A 21029-nucleotide genomic window follows, 5' to 3' on the forward strand; every position below is an offset into this window, starting at 1 on the left:
GACACGGTGGTTCGTAGGAGAAAGGCCACCATCATCAAAGTGACAGAGGAGCACAGGGAAATCTACAGCCAGGGTCAGGGTCTGGGTCAGGGTCAGGTTGGGGTCAGGGCCATGAGCAGGCCGGCTGAGTACAGACACAGCTACACGGAGGGGGTGTACAGAGAAAACAGTTGGCTCCAGGGGCAGGATGACCCCTCACACCACAGAGCACTTCCCTCCCATCATTACCAACCAGGACCCCCTGTAGACAAGGCCAACCCTGCCTCTGCCCGGACTGCCGACACCCCCACCACAGTGGCCCTGCGACAGCCAGAGAGGAGTGGAGGTATGCTACACAAGTCTACCCTGTCCCTCTTCATCAACAACCCATCTTCCAGTGAAACTTCCATTGAGAGGGTTGGCACAGAGAGACCAGATAGGCCCAGGAGACCACTGAGCTGCTATGCCAATGTGTTTGGACACACTGAGCCAAGCACAGAGACTGTTACACAAGCTGCACCCAGTAAATGGAGCATGGGGCTTCCCCAGAACTCTAATATTGACCCTGTGAAGGACATTGCCTGCAGTTTAAACAGAGCCTCTCCCACTGCTGCTGCATCAGTAGTCAGACAGACAAGTCACCCAGTGGCAGAGTCCTCCAAACCAGGCAGAGATGGGACTGAGACTGGGAGAGCTCCAGTACACTTACACCTACACCAGCCCCCAACTTTCACTCTCATCGAGGCCCCAGGTAGGACTCTCACTGCACCAGTCTACTGTCAACACACAAGTGCTGCTGCTTCTGATCTCCACTTTCTTGTCTAAATATACAGTTTCTCTTTAAAGTGGAGTGTGTGTGTGTGTGTGTGTGTGTGTGTGTGTGTGTGTGTGTGTGTGTGTGTGTGTGTACTTTTTTTTCCTTTCTCCAGAGTAAGACACACATTCCCGCATACTTACACTGAACTCTTCGGTTTGATTCCTCCTGTCACCTTTGATGTATATTTGATAAGTATTATTTTGCTGTATTAGGAGGATTCCTTTATCTCTTCCGGTGTGTCTAATTGAAACGCGCTGGATATCTGCATTGGCAGCTCATTGTCAAATAACAACACTACCCCTGAAGCAGAGCCCCCCTATTGGCCGCCCACAGATTCTCTTTCATTTTCACCTTCTTTCATTTTTCGTCTTCTTTTTGCATGCATAATCTATTCCTAGCCTCCCTTCACAGGAAACACTGGGCTTCCAAGGGAATTAAGAGCCTGCCAAAGCACACAACCATCCTGGCCTCAACTCTCAGCAAGAAATCTATAGCATACATCTGTCATTCTTTGAAAACCTCATTGACATGTTGGTGTCAGAGAGGTGCATTTAGAAATTACCACAGGGGACAGTAACTTATGATGTGAGAGCTTTCTGCAGTGTTTCTGCACTAATTCCTCTTTGTGATCCCAAGGCCTTGTGTGAAATTCTTAATTACCCTTTAATCAGGCGTATTATTATGAGTGTCATGTATTAATTACCCAGGCCTGATGGTGCATAATTCAAAGTTAATATTTGATACAGTTGCAAGACAAAGTAGCTGGACAATATGCATTGTGCATTGTGTTACTGTAACTCTCATCTGTACCAACCTGTTAGAATCCATGTCATTCATTTTGCCACCATTCTGTCACAAACCTAAGTTGTTGTTTTGTTCAATTACAATATATACAGTATATGCAATGCGTTTTATGGCCATATCATCTTGTAAAATACATTCTTTGTTGCATGGTGGTCTTGAACTGCTGGCTGACAGCCTTTCATATTGCTCTTTTCACCTAGTCATCATGTTCAAAATAAGCATGTAGTGACTTTCTAACAAACCTCTCTCTGTTTCAGATGCCCGATCACACACGTCTCCTGAGACTATCCTCGCCCTCAACGCCGCTGCTGTCATAGCCAATATAAAACTCCAAAGACAACTGAGCAAGAAACCAAAAGCTAATGGTATTTCTGCGAAGGAAACAAGCACATCTCCCACAGGGTCCGATAGATCCGGTACTATAACTTCTTTCCTCATGATTCATCACACCTCATTACGTCAGACTAATTAAACCCAAACCCAGTTCAAATGTCACAACTGTGGCTAGTTTACAACCGTGGAGTGAATATAGAATAAGCAACATGCCTTTTGTATGGAGAGAGTTCTGTGTTTCTATATGATTTAGTTCACAATATTCTAAGTAAACATGCTATGGAAGGTGAAGGGGAATTGCTGGAATTACTATCTGTATTGCCTGCAGGTCTATAAATATGTGTCCTCTCTGTCCTCCCTTTGTCCTCTCTGTCCTTTTAGTGAAGGATGCTGAGATATGTGTAAGGCCCCAGTCTGACCGTAGAACAGTCAGACATGACCCTACTGACAATAGAAGCATCCCACATATCAAGCAGCCTGACGTCGGATTTGTCCAGCTGAGCTCTCACTCTGACCGTGAAAATAGCAGAGCCAAGACTCTCTCGCTCAGGGTGAGTTCTCGAGGACATTTCTTTTTTTTTTCGTTTATGAAATTTTATGATGAAAGACTTGGGCTTGAAGCTTAATGCTCTCAACAGGAGCGTTAAGCTCTCGGAATATTCTAGGCAGTTTCATGCTGTGATATGCGATCCTACAGTATGTTTTCTCTCTTTGTGTAAATAGAAGTGAACACAACTTAACACAACATGTGCCAGTCTCTTAGCCTTCACATGGTGTAATTTCTCAATTTCTCAGCAGTAGTCCTGGGTGTACCCCAAGGCTGGGTCCTCTGTCCCTTGCTAAAGCATAATCTGACAGGGTGGATGTCTCTGCTTTTGGCAGGAGGCTCTGGAGCAATTTAGGCCACACTTCATCAGTCGCTCCCAGAGCAGAATGAGAGAACTGGGGAGACGGGCGCAGGAGAGGAGGGAGCTGCAGAACTCGGACGCCCGGCCAGATGCCGCATTCAGTCACAAGAGAGGGCACTGCACCAGGCCTAGTCCTCAGAGTGGTACGGTACCAGTGACGGCCTCCATCTCTCTCTCTCTCCCCCTCATCTCTCTCTCTCTCTCTCTCTCTCTCTCTCTCCCCCCCTCATCTCTCTCTCTCTCTCTCTCTCTCTCTCTCCCCCATGCCATGGACTCCAGCTCTTTCTGTCTCTCTCTCTCTGTCTTTGTCTCTCTCTCTCTCTCTCTCTCTCTCCCCCTCATCTCTCTCTTTCTCTCTCTCCCCCTCATCTCTCTCTCTCTCTCTCTCTCTCTCTCTCTCTCTCTCTCTCTCTCACTCACTATGGCACCCATTGTCCCTTTGCAGCTGCAGTGGCTGTATGCCACACACACACACACACATAGAGAACTCTCTGCACATTTGGCACCCACGTGGGCTGTATATCTGTAATTTGTATACATGACACAATGGAAATAACTAAGGTATCTAACCACTGCTGACATTGGTCCAGGTTTGAGTGTGCACCGGTCTATTCATTTGCTGAAAACAACATTACCTTTAGAATGATTGCCTCCACTATCCAGCGGACATATTTGGGTGACTTTCAGATGTGGTGGTTGTTTATCTCTCTATGCAGCATTCTATCTGATATGAACAAATTTCCCAGCAGAATATGTTAGGAAAGGAAATATAGGTTTATATTTATATAGGTTTAATGGGGGGGAAAATAACTCAAGGCACCTGTAGGCTCCTTGCTCTGATTTCATAGCACTTCCTGCCCTCTGCTGGTTGTGATGTTGAACTACATCAGTGTCAAATATTATTTATTTGCAACCAGAGTGATGCAAATACAATATATCTACCACAATAAAAAAAAATATTTTCTTGAAGTGATAAAACGTGGGTGAATATAGTCAGATTCTCTGGCAGCCAAATGTCCTGTGTTTGCACAAGTGTGACTGTGATAGGAGTCAATGTTTTCAACCTCAGGAAGAATTCATTGTTGTAATTGTTAATCTTCAACTCAATCAGCATTGTGTGTGTGTGTGTGTGTGTGTGTGGTGTTTGCGTGCGTGCGTGCGTGTGTGTGCGTGTGTGTGTGTGTGTGTGTGTGTGTGTGTGTGTGTGTGTGTTTCCAGATTACCTTTTCAGACCCAGAGATAGAGGCATTACCGGGAAAAAGATGCAGCTCCAATCCAAGCGGTGAGTTTATCACGCTGTCTGACGCTTCCTCTTTGCAGCCCTATTCATCTGTATCCCCACCTATCTCCCTCCCAGCCAAGGAAAGGGCTCTATCACTCACATCTCTATTCAAGATTTGTCTTTTTTTTTCACTCTGTAAATTCTCCCTCTGATCTAATTGTGCTTTTGCTTTTCTTGTTTATGCTCTCCCTCTCTTTGGCAGATTCTCACATTGATTAGTGTGATGTTGTGTTTTCGGTTGAATCAGAAGGTGTTGCGTCTCAGTCTAGTGATCCATAACTGAATAGATTGTATCTGAGAAAATAAAAAAATAAAAATTCTATACACTGGTCCAAGTTTTTGATGGGGCTTCACACAGCTCAAAGCACATGATGGTTTCCCAAGAAGGGAAAAACCTGCACTCACCCAGAGATACTTTTTAATTGATGCTGCAGCAGAAGTAAAAAAAAAAAAAAAAAACCTCTTTGATTTGTTTATTTAACCCTGCACCCAAAGCCTTTTAAAAGAATGAGTTGAGCACGCCATTCCCCAACTACCTTGTAATTATCTACTGCTATGATATGAATAAAAATATGTGTTTATTGTGTTTATTGACAGGAATTATAACAATCTGCCAGAAGTGAAAAGGAAACAAGAGGAGGAGAAGAGAAAGGTTGTCTCTCAGACAAACAGACAGCGAGCAGAGCTTTTCAAAAAGGTAATGTCCTAATACGGTGCCGTTTCCACGATTTATCTTCCTCATTATACTATAATGATGTTATTACTAACAAGGAATTCTTGTTTTAGTGAATCGGAGGAGAGCTATTGTGCATCGTGATGAAACACATACAGTCACACCACATTAATGTGGTTATGACCTTAAACAAACAAGCAGGTTATATAATACACCTTTGTCCTGCAAGCTCAATTACACTCTGAAAGGGCGCTGCTATTGCAGTAATAGCTCAGTCTATAATAAAGATATCGCTCTCCATAGAAAACTAAATGTTAGACATTATGGCCTTACGTCGCCTGGAGACATTCTCGGGTTAATTGAAAATGTGATTAAAGAATAAGTGTATACCCCAGGAATTTCATTTTAGTTCAACCCCAGTATGATTTAAACCACCAAGACGAAGCCAGGGAAAGAAATAAGACTAAAGGTTTATTTCACTCAAATCTGTAGGCATGCAGTCGATTTTTCTGAGACCCTTTGGGCAAAGTCTTTCAGCACAAGTGTTTGATGCTGGTAGGTTTGCATTCTGATCATGTCCTTTCAAGTATAGACAGATTCACTTGTGTCAACTGACATACCTTCCCTTGATTATTAAGAAATAAAACGTAGAGATATTTAAAGAGATCAAATTCAAATCTACCACTGTTACCTCTCCATCTGTCTTAGTCTCATGTCCTGCCTTTCCTCCTGATGAATTAGACTGCTTGATCCCAAACTGCACACAAATGTGTTGCTGTGTCCACTAGAGGTCACTGTTGATATACATTTACTCTTGAATCACATTTTCTGCTGAACAAGGAAATCAATTATATATAAAGCAGCCATGCTTGTTTTTTTTAACACATTTGTCAATTTTGACATTAAAGTCCATAAATCCAATAAATTATAATCTGGAGTAGTCCAACACATAGCAGAACAACCTTTTCCCACATTTTATTTTGTATTTGTATTTTGGAGTAAGCATGTCCTTACAAAGACCCACTAAAGTGTTAATTCTGTTTCCTTCCTTTTATGTTCGGCTGTTATGCATGTTTATCGTTGATATATCCCTTTGGAAAATGGAGTCTGGGTGCCATGGGCTCCAGCTCTTTCTGTCTCTTTCTCTCTGCCTTTGTCTCTCTCTCTCTCTCTCTCTCTCTCTCTCTCTCTCTCTCTCTCTCTCTGTCTCTCTCTCTCTCTCTCTCTCTGTCTCTCTCTCTCTCTCTCTCTCTCTCTCTCTCTCTCTCTCTCCCTCTCTCTCGTTATGGCAAACTGTGAACGGGCTCATTGTGCTCTGTGTATGAGGCCAGTGTTCTGAGAGGGAACAAAAGGGCCTTCACTGGCACAGCTACTGCACAGTGCCACCGCTCGGCTGAGCTGGACTTCAGCTAGGCTGCAGACAGACAGACAGACAGACAGACAGACAGACAGACAGACAGACAGACAGACAGACAGACAGAGCGACAGACATACAGACAGACAGACAGACAGACAGACAGACAGACAGAGAGAGAGCCCACACGCAGTCAGTCAGTCAGTCAGTCAGTCAGTCAGTCATTCATTCCACCTCCACCCACACTGCTGCAGTCTGAGATAACACAGGGAAGCAGGCCATGCTTCAGCTCCACTAGATCCTGGCACTGCCACTGGCACAGGGACTGGAAACCTCAATCTGTGGCAAAGAGGGGACCAGACTGTAGCAATGGGCCTGGGAGTCTGGATGGATGCAACAAGGCTATCCATTCCCAGCTGAGGCAGGGAGATAGTGGGAGTGGAGTGGTATAGGTCTCCTACTTAATCTGGCTGGGTTCTGGAGGGATTGTATATGGGTTCTGCAGGGAATAGGATCATGATCTATAGCTAGCCCACAGTCATAGATTCTGCGTGTGTGAATTCTGTGAAATGTGCTCTCTTTGCAGAAACTGTTGGATCAGATTCTTCACAGGGGCAGTGACTGATCGAGGCTGGGGATGGACCAAGCTCCAGTGCTTGACGTCTGCTCTCCTTGCCGGCCCCACAATACTGGCTGGCTTACCTGAGAGCAGATGACTAAAAAGAACGCATGGTCATCAGCCCAATGACAGTATTATAAGAAACGATAAACAAGAACTGACTCATTAAACAGCTTTCTGTAATCCTTTCTACTAGGTCATGACAATGTAAGGTAACATGAAACCGAGCGGAAATATTTATTGATGTTCATGTCATAGTATTGCAATATACAAAACATGTAACTGCCCTGAATGTGTACTGTAACTACTGTACATTAGTTATGCTGTTCTTCTGTGCAAACTCTTCTACACATTCTCTGGCAGCACATGCCTGTGACTTCGTCAGATCCTGTAAGCCTGTTAGCATGATTTTCATCCTCTCTTCAAGATAAAGGAATCTTTTGAAATCCTTACTTTGGCCTCGCACTGGTTTCTGCCTACACATTTTGCTAGAAGACGGAGTTGTTTACTTGCTGCTTTCACATGATCTTTAGTCTCAGTAAATCAGACTCTTTTCTGGGTTCCCGAGATAACATGATCTCGTGATTAATTGAGGAGATGATACGAAACAGTGATGTGTCACAATTAGAGGTATGTTGTATATCAGACTGGTACACTTCATTATACAACTGATAAGCAAAAAGGGTCCTTGGAGCAAAGTGGGACCCTTCCATCATTCAGTGTCAGCCATTAGGAGGGAGTTGGAGGAATGTGACCCGCTCTCATTGGGAACTCCATGCCAATGGACAGTGCTTGTATGAAAGGAGGCTTTTGTCTAAGAGGTCTTTCATGATGGCACAAGCTGCCATTGCAGATTTAGTTTTGCCTGTTATGCTCAACTGTAGATGTGCACGGCTACATAACATTGCATCGAATATAAAGGAATAATAAGAATATTGTGTTTTACTTGGCATAAACCACAAGATGACTCACTGCTTTTATCCACTTATTCTGTCCTTATGCGAGAAACAATGTATTTTGTATTGAATTTACTGCATATCAAGAGATTGAGTGCTGCCAACTTCTTACTTCCTGTGTGTGTGTGTGTGTGTGTGTGTGTGTGTGTGTGTGTGTGTGTGTGTGTGCATGCGTGTGTGTGTGTGTGTGTGTGTGTGTGTGTGTGTGTGTGTGTGTGTGCATGCGTGTGTGTGTGTGTGTGTGTGTGTGTGTGTGTGTGTGTGTGTGTGTGTGTGTGTGTGTGTGTGTGTGTGTGTACCAGACCAATAACTGATGAATTTAGAAATGACATATATGCTTAATAATTAGTTTAGCCTACTTTCTTCAAATGGTTGGAGATGACAAGCGGATGTTTTATATGCGCCGTCTCCCATTTTTAGCTGCACATTGTTGTTTTCAGCTCTTCAACACATCTCCAAACAGATTTCTGCCTTCTAGGCCAACTAAATTTAGAACATGTTTAGAGTTGTGTTTCATCTCTGTCTCTGTAACCTTCAACGTTCTCCTCTAATGCATTTTGCGGAGGAAAGGAGTGAGGAAAAAGAGGAAAAGATTATTCTAATAGAAATACATGACCCGTTCAGTCCTTGTAGCATTGGGCCAGATGGTACGGCGAGTTCTTCCCCCTCTCCCCTTCTCCTTTCATCCTCCACTCGCCGGTCTTGATTCAGTGTCAGTGAAAGAACAAAAAGATCAGCTTTTCAATCATATGCTGTATCAAGATGCTCAGCTGCTGTCAGCAGGTACATCATACTAGAGGGTCTCTTCTCATTAATTTGTAATGCTCGTCTTTGATGAGCTTTTGAGATATCAAGGTGTCAGGAAATCATAACTCTCCTGTGTCGCACCAGTAAGCATACGGTGTGTCTTAGAGTGCATGAGCCTTGAGAGGCTGTGTTGGAAGAGCAGACACTCTCATTGCTGCTTTGATTTCCTCCAGCATGATGAAGGCGTTTAGCAGCACACTTGGACATGGACATCTGGCTGCTTTCCGCCCGCATTCCCATCCAAAATAGGTAGCCATGTGGTGTATTGCGCAGTGCAGTCTGTGCAGACACATGCAGAAAATACAGCACAACCTAGCATCTGAGTTGGCAATGATGATAAAGGAAACTGTGGCATAAATCTATTGGAAATCTGCCACAACGAAATTCATTTCTGCATGCGCGCACGATTCGAAGAGGCAGCCACCAGAGACAGAAAGGCAAACATTGGTGAGTCCACTCCCCTGGTGAGAACACCTCTGGCCAGTAATAACATGTTTGGATATAAACCAAGTGTCAGGTAGGACACTCCATTTTAGAAAGTGCTTTTCGGGACCAAAACAGCATTCGTAAATGAAATATTTCTTTCAAGGGGTCTCAATCCTTGATCGCAACCAATTTAACATAGTCATGACAACCATTAGGAAGCTTTAAGGAAGCTTGAATGTTACATACTGGATCTTTAACTTCTATTGCTTGTCATACTATATAAAATATAAAGAGGATAACAATTAGACTATGAGGTGCAACAAACTCCAGTTATTTGTTTTAGCTTTAGATGATGATGATGCTAATGTAAAATAATGTGTAGTATGAATTGACTATTCTCTGACAAAACCTTACAATAGATTAATGTAAGCCAATTACATTTTCATTGGCTAGGTCTAGACTACAAGTATGTGTGGATAGGCTTGCCTCTTGTCTCTACGATCAGTGCGCCAAGATGGGTTCATAAGAACAGTCGTGTTAAAGCAATTTTACAAACCAACCATAACGGCTTTGAAGTCTACTATGGTTTGTGAATAAAACATGCTGCCGTAATTACGTCTGCTCTGGGAGGTTATGTCTGACATATATTATTCAAATCCTGTATCTCGCGCTGCAATAGTGAAGTAGTAGAGACTACTTGGGACGGCTTTAGGACCTTGAAGAATGCTTTAACGAAGCACATGGTCGCACTCGAAGACAACTCGTCTCTAAATTGCTTTGGAACTGATGTCGTTTTCAGTGAATGCATTGGCTGTTTTAACATATTGATCATTCATTCGTTTTCATATAGCGTATGATGCACTCTGAATATCGTTGAATGGAAAGTCCGTAAGTGGAGTTGGTTGGAGTGGAGGAGTGCCAAGTCTGTTGAGGATTTCCTAACGGTCTCTCATACTTGATCATATTTCAGGAAGTCATTTGGGTCTTGCACATCAGCTGTTCAACTGTAACTATATTATGGTTGCGCTGCCGTGATACATTTGGATAGTCCGTCCATCCCTTGCCGGGCAAGTCGGGGCAACATGACTAACCGGCGCTGGAGTCCGAAGTTTGCGTTTTTGACAGCGCTTCATGCTTTATCAATCACAGTATGCATCTGTGAAAGTGTGCACTCCAAGCCCACTGAAGGTAAGAATTAATTGTAGAAATTACGCTATAATGGTTAAAGACATAATTGTTAAAAACAAATTAAAAAATAAACTAGAACACAGCACACACCTTTTGAATATGAATCTTTTATTAAAACTTTGCTGGCGTTTTACGCATGAATATTGCATTAATTTTCTGCTTCATTTATTGAATTCGTGCAACCATGGCAGGCATATGAAGGAAGATAGTAGATTATCACGGCATATGAACACTTGAGGTGATTATCATAGCAGATGATGATCAATTGCAGAGGTTCAGAGCTTCACGTGAAATATAGCAGTTATTATCAAATTAGCCGCGGGCTGCGCATACATCAGAATAAATCCACAGCTAGGGATGTCAGAATGATAAGAATAGATTGACAGTGACATATTTATTTTTGTCTTTTCATTTTCATTTTGCCTCGGCTTCATTTTTTCCAACTTTGCCTCTGAGTTGCCATGACTATATGTATTGACTCTCTTACTCTTTACAGAGATTTGGACAGCAATTTTTCTGCAATTTTTGAACACATTCATGGGCTCTCGTATACACTCTCATATGTAAGTGAATGATTAGGTATAATGGATTTTCATAGTACCTATTGTTCTCCTCCTGCGTAGAAAATGTGTAAGGAGAGAAGCTCTGTTTTTTTCTGATGATAGATCTCATTTACAATTTGCAATAGCCCTTTAGAAAAGCCTTATTGATTATGACACAGGTAATTATACCACAAGTTAAACCTTGACAACTTTGTTATAATTGATAGTAGGTAGAAATAACATGAATTGTTATAGAAGACAAATATCTGTTACATCCCCATCTTATAACTGTGTTGTTAAGATGATGTAAAACAACAAGATGAGTCTGTCTGTACCCCAATGTTCCTCTGTAAGGGGGAGTAGATCCTCTCAACATGAGAGAGGAATCAGGAAAGACTCAGAGTGTGTGTGTGTGTGTGTGTGTGTGTGTGTGTGTGTGTATGTGTGTGTGTGTGTGTGTGTGTGTGTGTGTGTGTGTGTGTGTGAGTGAGTGAGTGTGTGTGTGTGTGTGTGTGTGTGTGTGTGTGTGTGTGTGTGTGTGTGTGTGTGTGTATGTGAGTGCATGCCTGCGTGCGCCCATTTGAGTGTGTGTGTGTGTGTGTGTGTGTGTGTGTGTGTTTGTGTGTGTGAGTGAGTGAGTGCGTGTCTGCCTGCATGCGCCCATTTGAGTGTGTGTGTGTGTGTGTGTGTGTGTGTGTGTGTGTGTGAGTGAGTGAGTGCGTGTCTGCCTGCATGCGCCCATTTGAGTGTGTGTGTGTGTGTGCGTGTGTGTGTGCGTGCGTGCGTGTGTGTGTGTGTGTGTGTTTGAGGAAACATGGACGTGACAATGACGCTACCCCCTTCTGTGCTTGTGAGGTCCCTCAACTGTAGAGCATCCATCATGCTAAGTGCTGAGTGAACAGTACTTCATATGTCACTGGTGAGTTAGAACTGCACTGAAGTGTTTGCGTCTACAATCCTCCCCTACATATAAACACACCGCTGCCTTTCACGCGGATCCAGGGAATTAATTAACAATGTAGTGAGTGTTAGAAACTGATAAGGAGGATGGGTGAAGAAGATTTCGTTTACTTAGCAGTGTCAGTTTTGTTCTGGTGAAAATACGGCCTTGACCTTGTCCCTCTCTGAAATGGTGCCCTCATCAACCCCGTTGTGAGAGGGGACAGGACAAAAGCAGTGCCTGGAAGTGTTTACCTTTGTCGGGGGTCATTAAGGACTGATTGAGAGAAAAAGAGAAATACCCTTGGGGTAGAACCAGTGTGAACAGGTGCTGTGTGGACAATCAGAGGAGGCCAAATCAGAGCAGGTTGGAGTAAAGCAGCATGGCGCCCGACTTCACTGCTCATGTTTAAGGGAAATGAGTGGAAATCATTAGTGCTGTACTTTTATGAGCCCTGAGCCTCCCGCTGCAGACTGTACTGTAACTTATTTTTTTCGTTCACAAGGGAGACTTGGTCAGTAATTCAAGGTTACGAAGACTGAGAAGCTCCGATCCATGCAATGTCATGTTGGCATGCATTTTTTATGCTGCGTCTCCCAGAGCTTTCATGTAAGCTGTAATTTTTTCTTCCTCTTCCTCTTCTCTTCTTCACTTTCTCTTCTTTTATCCATGTTTCTGTCAAGGCTGGAATCGCTTGTGAATGATTACATTGGATGGCTGACACACTTCGTATCAGTCTGCATTTACAAGCCAGCTGTTTCGTCATGCATTGTGATTCTATAGATATAAATCTGCCAAGAGGAGAAACCGTCAGGTTAAACTAGGCTGAAGCGAAAGGCAGTTGAATTCGGACTGTTATATTTTTGGGGAGTGTCACAGTGTATTCTTAAAAAGAACATTATCTCTATCACTCTGAGAGAATGTATCTCGTTTAGGATATGTAGTCTATCTGTTGAGAGGCAGTTGGAATCATTTGAGAGTAACATGTGTTTGAATAGAGCTCTCAGTCTATGCCTCGTAGATTGTTAAGTAAGACAAGGCCGCTGTGGTATTGGATATCAGGGCAGATTATTTTACCAGTTGCTGCTCCATACATGGATATTTATACAGGAGAGGAAAATAGCTGGCGTAGTGGTGAAGCCTGACCCTACATGTGTTGTGCTAAGTTCTATAGAGCTGCTTTGGACTTGTATGACCCCCCCTCCCAGTTTAACAGGGCAGTTGAAACCTAATTCTCACACTGGGCTTCCACATCGCACTTTCACAGACCAGACAGGTCAAAGTTCAGTTCAACACACCCCTCCTCCCTCCCTTTTCATGTCTTCTTCTTCTCCTTCTCGTCTGGTCAGAGTTGGCTGAACTTTATCTCCAGTCAGTCTCAGGGAGCCCTATCTGGATGACCTCATGTTTGTTCTGCCACATGGCAGCAGAACTACAACACACTCTTGTCCCACACTTCACAAGAGAGAAACAGCCCCAGCCATGGTATGCCGTGGGTGGGTAGTGATTACCCTTAGCCTTGATGGCAGAAAATGCCAGAGAACTCTAGAGACACTCCCTCTACCAGAGCCAGAGTCAGAGCCAGAGCCTGTTTCAGGCCTCATTTGCAGCCCCCTACGCAGGCAGCAGTCCGTGAGGAAGTGTACATTTTGATTTCTCAATGGCTTAGGAAGCATGGATCATTGAGCATTTCAAGGAAAGGAAGCCCGGCCCACTTTCTAGATTACCATAAAGCGAAGTACCAGGGGGAACATCGCTCAGCTTGAGTTCATTGCATGTCCAGGTGTGGACTCGCCCTCCCCTACTGCTATGTGAAACACAGACAGACACGTGCAGGTAATCCATCACGCATCCAGCAGCAGAGCATCCGCCCAGCAAGGCTTTAGCTCGACATCCTGGATTGAAATAAAGTCACACAGCAGTGTTGAGCGCTGGTAAACTAGTCTAGCCAGACCTGTGGGCAGGAACAAGACAGGTTGTTGAGGCCCAGCTGGGGAGCTTCTGCTAGCAAATTAGCACATCTGAAGTCTATGCTAGTACCAGTCATGTACTGTTAAAAAACATGAACACTGGCGATATAATTTAAGGCGAGTCACAGAGGTATCAGCAGAGCAGTACCATACTGTAGCTATCCTGAGACAAGACCAGACTCCTCTACCCATGGAAGTGAAGATACTGGTGCTTTCAGGTTTCTAGATGTTCAGTGCTCCTTCACCAACTAACGTATCTGATGAGAGGTCCATGTCTGGCGCTATAGTGACAGAGAAACCCACCTCTGACATTGAATAGGACTGATTTGGAGCAATTGTACATTGTATTCATTTCATACCATACCACATGGTATGATCCCCTTTAAACTTACATTAACCCTTTGTTGTTGACGACAGACTTGACCTCGGAAATTCTGTCGCGACTGAACGGGTGACATGGCCAGCACCACCACCACAGCTGTGTACTGTACATAAAAATATGGGTGTACGACGGCGTTGAGCGTTCTCCTCCCCCTTCTCTTTTGATTGTAGCTGGGGTTTTTCACTTTGAGCATGTGCCAGACATGTGCTTCTCATGACTGAGAGGAGTCACAGGGCCCTGTAAATGAAATCCTTCATCGGGCCAAGATGGAACAGGCTTTCACACACAGCGCTGCTCCAGAATCTCACAGGCCCGCTGACCTTTGTGGTGAGGTAGGTCTGGCGCTCCGCCAGGCACCAGGCATCAGGCAGGGCACTCAGGGCACTCACCACAGGGGGCGCTGTCACCTCACCCGCCAGCCAGGGGGCATTACTGGCACCACACAGTACTGTACACTCCAGACAAGAGTGACCCCCTGCTGAGTCATGGGAAATTAGTGTGGCAGGACCATCCATCTATTTCCCCTAGTATAATTACCTGCTGACATCAGGCTAGTGTTACAGTAAATGAGCTGGTTGGGTGTGAGAGGTGGGGGGTGTGTGTGTGTGTATGGGTGTGTGTGTGTGTGTGTGTGTGTGTGTGTGTGTGTGTGTGTGTGTGCGTGTGCGTGTGCGTGTGTGTGTGTGTGTGTACGCACGTGCGTGTGCGTGAGCGTGCATGGTTTAATGTGAGATAGAGGGAGAGTGTGTGTGTGTGTGTGTGTCTGTGTGCGTGAGAGAGAGATTTGACGAGGAAAAGAACATTAGTGTTATTGACCAGTAGAGGGAGCATTGCACTTTTGCCAGTGTTTACAAGTCATTATGACCCCAACTATAAAATCTGTTCTCCAAATATTCTCAAGGCAATCTACCACTAATCATACCCACAATGAATGAACAGTTCTCAACACAGCTACGTTTTTTTTCGGACATATATTGCCCACTGCTTGAGGGGACCCCCTTCCCAGGCTGTGTTTCGGGTTACCATGATGTCAATATCACGTCTGTCCACTTCCTCCAGGGACCCCCGGTTTGTTTACTCAATGTCCCCTGACTGGTCGAGAAGTTTACAATGGTGGCAGTCCAAGATTAACAGCCACTTTTCACCTTTACTGTGTAATTACTGCCAACCTCCTTCCCTGCCCCTAACACTTCTACTGGGGAGGAAGATGAGGAGGAGGAGGAAGAGGAGGAGATCGTGGTGAGGAAGGACAAAGGGCTCGGCCACTTATGCTGCTCTTCATATGCGCTGTCATCCATTGGATTGGTGTTCTCATTGTTGACCTACCATTCATCATGTTATTCCCAAACATGATTTCTTTACAATTATCATCGGTTATCCACTGATGGAAGGTAAATAGATTTTATGACATGTAGTCATGACAACCATTCATTATTATGAGAACAAGCATTGATGTTCTTTTCATGGAATGCTGAATCGATTTATCCCATTATGTCTGAACGAATTTTTGGATAACAACAGTTGTCCATTGACTGCACTATGGCAAGGATTCAATCATTGCTCTGATTGAACACATCCCCTCACCCTGGACACATAGGAAATGTACATTCCAAAAGGAAATGTGGCTCAATGTCCATCTTATTAGATTACTTCACCCAAGAGCACACTTCCATATGTCACCCAAGAGGCCTACATTTCCTCGTTTGCTGTTGCACGTTTTCTCAGTTGGGTTCGATACAAAAAACAATTGTCTCCTTATCTGACTTTGGGATGATTGAATCCGCATGTTTTTTCAACTTCTCCTCCAAGGTCTTAATGTGAACTTTACCCCGCCACCCTTTCTCAATCAGAGCATACTGCAATCTAACACAACACCGGATTCTCCCCCCACACACACACTTGTTTTCACACTGTTCTTCTTGAAAGTTTTCTGCGTCTCTCTCAACTTGCCAAAGGCGTTGTTCTCCTTCGTTCATATTTAATCAAATGCTTTTTTCGTGAGTGGATAGCCGCCTGCTGAGTGACTTTGGAGAGCACTTGTGTCTTTGTGCCCGAGTCACCGGGCTACAGTGTTGTTATTAGGAAGCCTCTTCCACCTGAGTGTGTTGTGGTGGTGTGGTGGTGGTGGTGGTGGGGGAGGGGGGGGGGGGGGGGGGGGGGCACGCCTGCCTGTTTGTGTGTCTTAGCCCACGAAGGGGCCTATAGTATGTATACTATGGGAGTACGCCCTCATCAAGTAGGGATGAAAGGGACTGCATTCCATTTGTAGTGAAAAAGCAAAGACTTGTTATGAATTCATTATTTCTGAATTGCCTGTCAGGGGGTGAAATGTTGCTGGTTGCAAAAAAGCAGACTCTGGGGTTTAATAAAGCCTCACAGTGTTTCTTTGTCTTTCTCACATAGCGGGGTTATGGGGGAGAGAGCAGGGCGGCCGTATAGAGACACCAGTCAGAGAAGTATGGAAGCCTCTTCTTTCTGTTATCTCAAATACCTACTGCTGAACATTGTCACGCCCTGAAAGTAGATATACATTCTCTCGAGTGTATTTTTTAAATAGGGACACCAACGCACACCCGCCCGCATGCACGCACCGCATGCACCGCACGCACCGCACGCACCGCACGCACCGCACGCACGCACCGCACGCACGCACCGCACGCACGCACACATGCGCTTATACCCACCCCCACCCACCCACCCACCCACACACACATACTCACTTACTCACATGCACACAATGTCCACACACATTTTAAGGCACCCGTGCCCCCCCCCCCCCCCCCCCACACACACACGCACCCTACATATTGGCTTTATTGAGGTAATATAAATAGCACAATCTCTCCCTGTGTGTACTCTAGAGCATAAAGTGGGCTGATCATTGGCAGAGAGAGAGATCGCTTTATTAAGACTCTTTACACTCTTCTTTATTGAACACATAAATAAGCCCATTCGCTCTGGTGCCACTTTTACCACTCCCCTACTGCTTCTAGTGGCTTCTATAACTTTCTCACTAACAAAAGCCACTTACAAAACACTCCCCCCCAACCGCAACCTCGCTGTACACCGACTTCAACAAACATTGCTTGCCGTCACGAGGAAAAAGACACAAGTCTGCGGCCTACTTTCACTGCCATTACACCATTTATACAGTACGTGAGAATTAAAAACCTTCACCGCACCGACCGTTAACAAACTGGTCATTCAGAACAAGTCTTTGAAGCCGGGGCACCAGAATCTGGCACGGTCGTGAACCTCGTCTTCAAAGGCGATGCGAAGCACACCACAGAGAAGGTGATGACCATTCCATCTGTGTGTTAGGCGCGCTCATAAACCAGTGACCTCGGTGTGGAACCAACCTCTGTCACACAGAACAACGTTCTCTAGCCTACACACGCTATCTCACTTGATCTGTTTGGACAGTTTGCCCCTCATGTTTGCAATGGTCCTGGCGCTTGTCAGGGATGGTGGGGGGCGGGGTTGGGGGAGGGGGAGGGGGGGGGGGGGGGTTGCGGGGGTTGGGGAAACATTATTTGTTGGCTCACTCAGCATGCCCCCCCCCCTGCCCCCCCTTCCCCATCCGTTCTCTGATGCTGTGCATTAATGGGATCACTAGCGGCCGTGACTGCGGTGTTCGTCTCTTGATGTGTCCTCATAGTGTCCTGCCCTCCATTGCGTTGTGCCTGGTTTTCATCAGACCCATGCTGCTGGATGCTGTCTGCTGAGCTGGTCATCACCTCTGGCTCTGGGCTGCTACACTATCAGCTGGGGGAGTTCAGTGATGAGCACCAGAGTGGTGGTTTTTCTCAGTACACATCAAACAGAACAAAAGGCCAGTCAGCTCAGCTGGGGAGTGCCAGAGAAAAAGCAGTGTACTGGGGTTAGTTAACAAGCTCAGCATTTCCTGCTAAGTCATTGGAATACGAGGGGAGAGAGATTGAAAGAGTGTGTGTGTGTGTGTGTGTGTGTGTGTGTGTGTGTGTGTGTGTGTGTGTGTGTGTGTGCGTGCGTGCGTGCGTGTGTGTGTGAGAGAAAGAGAGAGAGAGATGGACCTTACTTAGATCTTTAAATCCATGAGTAATACCATCAGACAGTTTAGTCTGCTGAGATTGTGCTTGATATACGATACCAAATTAAATCGAAAAACAAGAAAAAGTTGAAAGCTTGATATCCCTCTCCCTCTGAGACAGACATCGTGAGTCTATCTCAAGCCCTCACACATACACCGCATCACGTCCACCCAAATCAGACTCACACAAACTCACCAGTCCAGCAATTTGGAAATGGTCATATGAGAGTCTCATATGGGAGTGAAGAACAAACAAACATTTGATTCCAAATGTTTTCTTGGAGACAAACCATGCCAATAACCTGTTTGTTCTGGGGACTGAAGATTCAAAATGACCCGATTTGACATGCCCAGTCTGAGGCGAGCTGATTACCCTAGGCCCTGTTAGCACGGTCCTTCAGAACCCCCCAGTATTGGATTTCGAGCCTGTGTGTGAGTTCATGATCGACTTTCAGAGACAGATTGTAGTCCCGGTCACAATTCTAAGTGGTCTAGCACTCAGGATATAACAGTCACTTTTGTGCCACTTTACCATCAGACTATACACTGGGGCCTGGCGGTATTGGATTTGTATTGGGGCGTGTGAGTGCGTCTAAGATCGTCTGGAGCAACTGGGCTCTCAGGACTGAGACCATTTGGTGCCTTGTAACACTCAGTCAGATCGGTACACAACCACTCTTGAGAGAGCGAGAGGAGATAAGCTGGCCAGAACAATGCTTCAAGGCTTGGTATAATCCCTAGTGTTGCCCTAGAAGTGAGGGTAGAGGAGTTAACACAGCAACCCAAGAAAGAACCCTCAGAACCCTCAGAGCCCTCCAACACCCCCCCCCCCCCCCCCCCAACTGGTGGAGAGTGTGTATGCAAATGAGCCACAGCACGACTTTAGAGGGATGGTGACGGAGATGGTTTCCACGGAGACTGACATTTCCTTGATGTCTGAAAGCATTGATTAGTGGTGTATTCCATGGGTTTACTGCAGTAAAGAAAGACAGCCTTTTTTCATGGACTGGCAGTCTAAATAAAAGAAGGGAGAGAACAGATGTCTCCAGAGACCAGGAAGATATCATGTCTGAGGATGTTGGTTTTTATGCTGACAGCTGGTAATTGTTAGTTGTGGGAAGAAACATAGATGTATATTATCTGCATGTTATTCTATAGTAACTGTCAAATACAAACACAGTCATTATACTGTATGTGACGCTTTCTATTGCAGGGTTATTCCAGTGTCAAATTGTGTTCTACCACTAACTTCTTAATGTTACAATGCTATTCACAAGGACTTTATAATGGGGTGATGGATTCATCTTGAGGTGTCAGTAGAATTCACCTCAGCATAAAAGCTCACAGCCGTATAAAGCCAAGATTGTTCTTGCTTCAATGAGAAAATACATCAATTGAAATTAGTATGTCAACAAAGTTCTTCTAACACGTCATTTTTCTGTCACACAGGGGAGAACTTGGTTACAGCCAATCAGCATAGGCCCACGGCCAAGCAGAAACACTACAGGACAACAGTACCTCGCCTATTGGTTGGACAAGATTGGAGACCAATAAGTCTGCTCCAATCACAGGTGAATATCAATCAGGCGTACACAAGATGTCTACCAATGGAAGCCGCATTTGATGGGGTGTGATAACAGTTTTGGGTTAGTGTAAGAGAGTGTGATTTTCCTTATGTCGAGTCATGTCAATGTCTGCCAATACCCAGAACCCACCCTCCCGGGCACAATGTCTACATATGCCCAGATAAAAATAACTCTCGACCTACCATGCTGTGGTTCCAGAGAGCTCATCAACCAAGTGTTCAATTCAGCACATTTGAAACATGGGAAGCGGTAGAGTTTGAACATGTGTTCTGCATCTTAGGAAGGAAAGACGGACGGGGAAACATGATGCGGCCGGTCGGAATGTTAATGAAATGTTTGAAATCCGGGATCCTTGGCTCTACGTGGGTTAACCATGCCAGACATTGATAAAAAAAAGGTGTACGGCTGCCAGAAATACTTAAAAACACAGCTTGGGTTTCCTAGTGCTATTATTGAGTCTATTCATTAGTGAATTCGTTTTCCCTGGCCTGACCCAAAGCAAAAAGGTGTGTTTCTTTGGGATATACTCAACTGAGAAAAGACACACTGGCTCAGCTTTTTAATCTCTCTGAGAGAGGGATGGAGTCGTGAATGTTTGTCTGAATTATAATCTTTGGATGATGTCATCTAAGGTGATGAAGTATTTGATTGTTTTCCTCTCCTAGTATGATGAAAAGTAAGTCTATAAAAATCAAGGCATCACATTCAGAAGAAATCGAAAAATAAACCACTGCGTTTAACTCGTTCTTACATATCAATCGAGACAATACAATTCTTTTTTAAAACCCTATTTTTGAGTATTTAGCATATTCAAAGTTAGGACATATACAGTATGTGTTCGTGTTCAAGAGGCTGTACAGTGTTAGTTGGTCAGGAGTTATGAAACACCCACATAAAGGAGTAGATTTGACCTTGGAGCATTGTTGCTGCATTCATCCTCTGGCAGGGATGATAGGCCTGTTTATCCCTGCTTGTGCAATCTTCATGTGGCTGTAAACCCAAAGTGCTGTGTTTCCAGATCCACTCATAATCCACTAGACATCTCTGCTGCAGAGGGGATAGATGACTTAGCCTACAGGGCAGCGCCCCTCACCAGAGTCATTGACCCATTCTGAAACCCTGTTTGTGTGTGTGTGTGTGTGTGTGTGTGTGTGTGTGTGTGTGTGTGTGTGTGTGTGTGTGTGTGTGTGTGTGTGTGTGTGTGTGTGTGTGTGTGTGTGTATGTGTGCGTGTGTGCATGCGTGCGTGCATTTGAGGGAGAGTGAGACAGAGAGATGATGTATGATTCTATGCCATTTCTCATTACTGTAAAGCAGACACATGGGCTCTGGCAGAGTAATAACTCGGAGGTGCAGAGCGTCTGGGCTTTTGTCAGGATTATTGTCAAATGGAAT

The 21029-nt window shown here is 44.8% G+C and overlaps 2 protein-coding genes across 2 annotated transcripts in view; both read left to right on the forward strand.

Annotated features, from left to right (window-relative positions):
* The first annotated feature begins 45 nt into the window (after positions 1-45).
* Positions 46-7178, forward strand: LOC310817623 (uncharacterized protein). The gene is made up of 7 exons (XM_083688270.1): positions 46-730; positions 1858-2016; positions 2315-2484; positions 2816-2984; positions 4060-4123; positions 4721-4820; positions 6737-7178. The coding sequence occupies exons 1-7, from the start codon at positions 112-114 to the stop codon at positions 6773-6775; spliced, it is 1320 nt and encodes a 439-aa protein (XP_083544396.1). The 5' UTR covers positions 46-111; the 3' UTR covers positions 6776-7178.
* Positions 7179-10040: 2862 nt separating this feature from the next.
* The window catches only part of adam12a (ADAM metallopeptidase domain 12a), a gene marked incomplete at its 5' end in the record, with an annotated part of 67378 nt that continues 56389 nt past the window's right edge, over positions 10041-21029 (forward strand). Inside the window, 2 exons of the mRNA XM_083688184.1 lie at positions 10041-10146; positions 19499-19620. Coding sequence (XP_083544310.1) covers positions 10041-10146; positions 19499-19620 — 228 coding nt within the window. The remainder of the gene's footprint in view (positions 10147-19498; positions 19621-21029) is intronic.

Source organism: Argentina silus (genome assembly GCF_951799395.1).
Source record: "Argentina silus genome assembly, chromosome: 16".
Classification (NCBI taxonomy): Eukaryota; Metazoa; Chordata; class Actinopteri; order Argentiniformes; family Argentinidae; genus Argentina; species Argentina silus.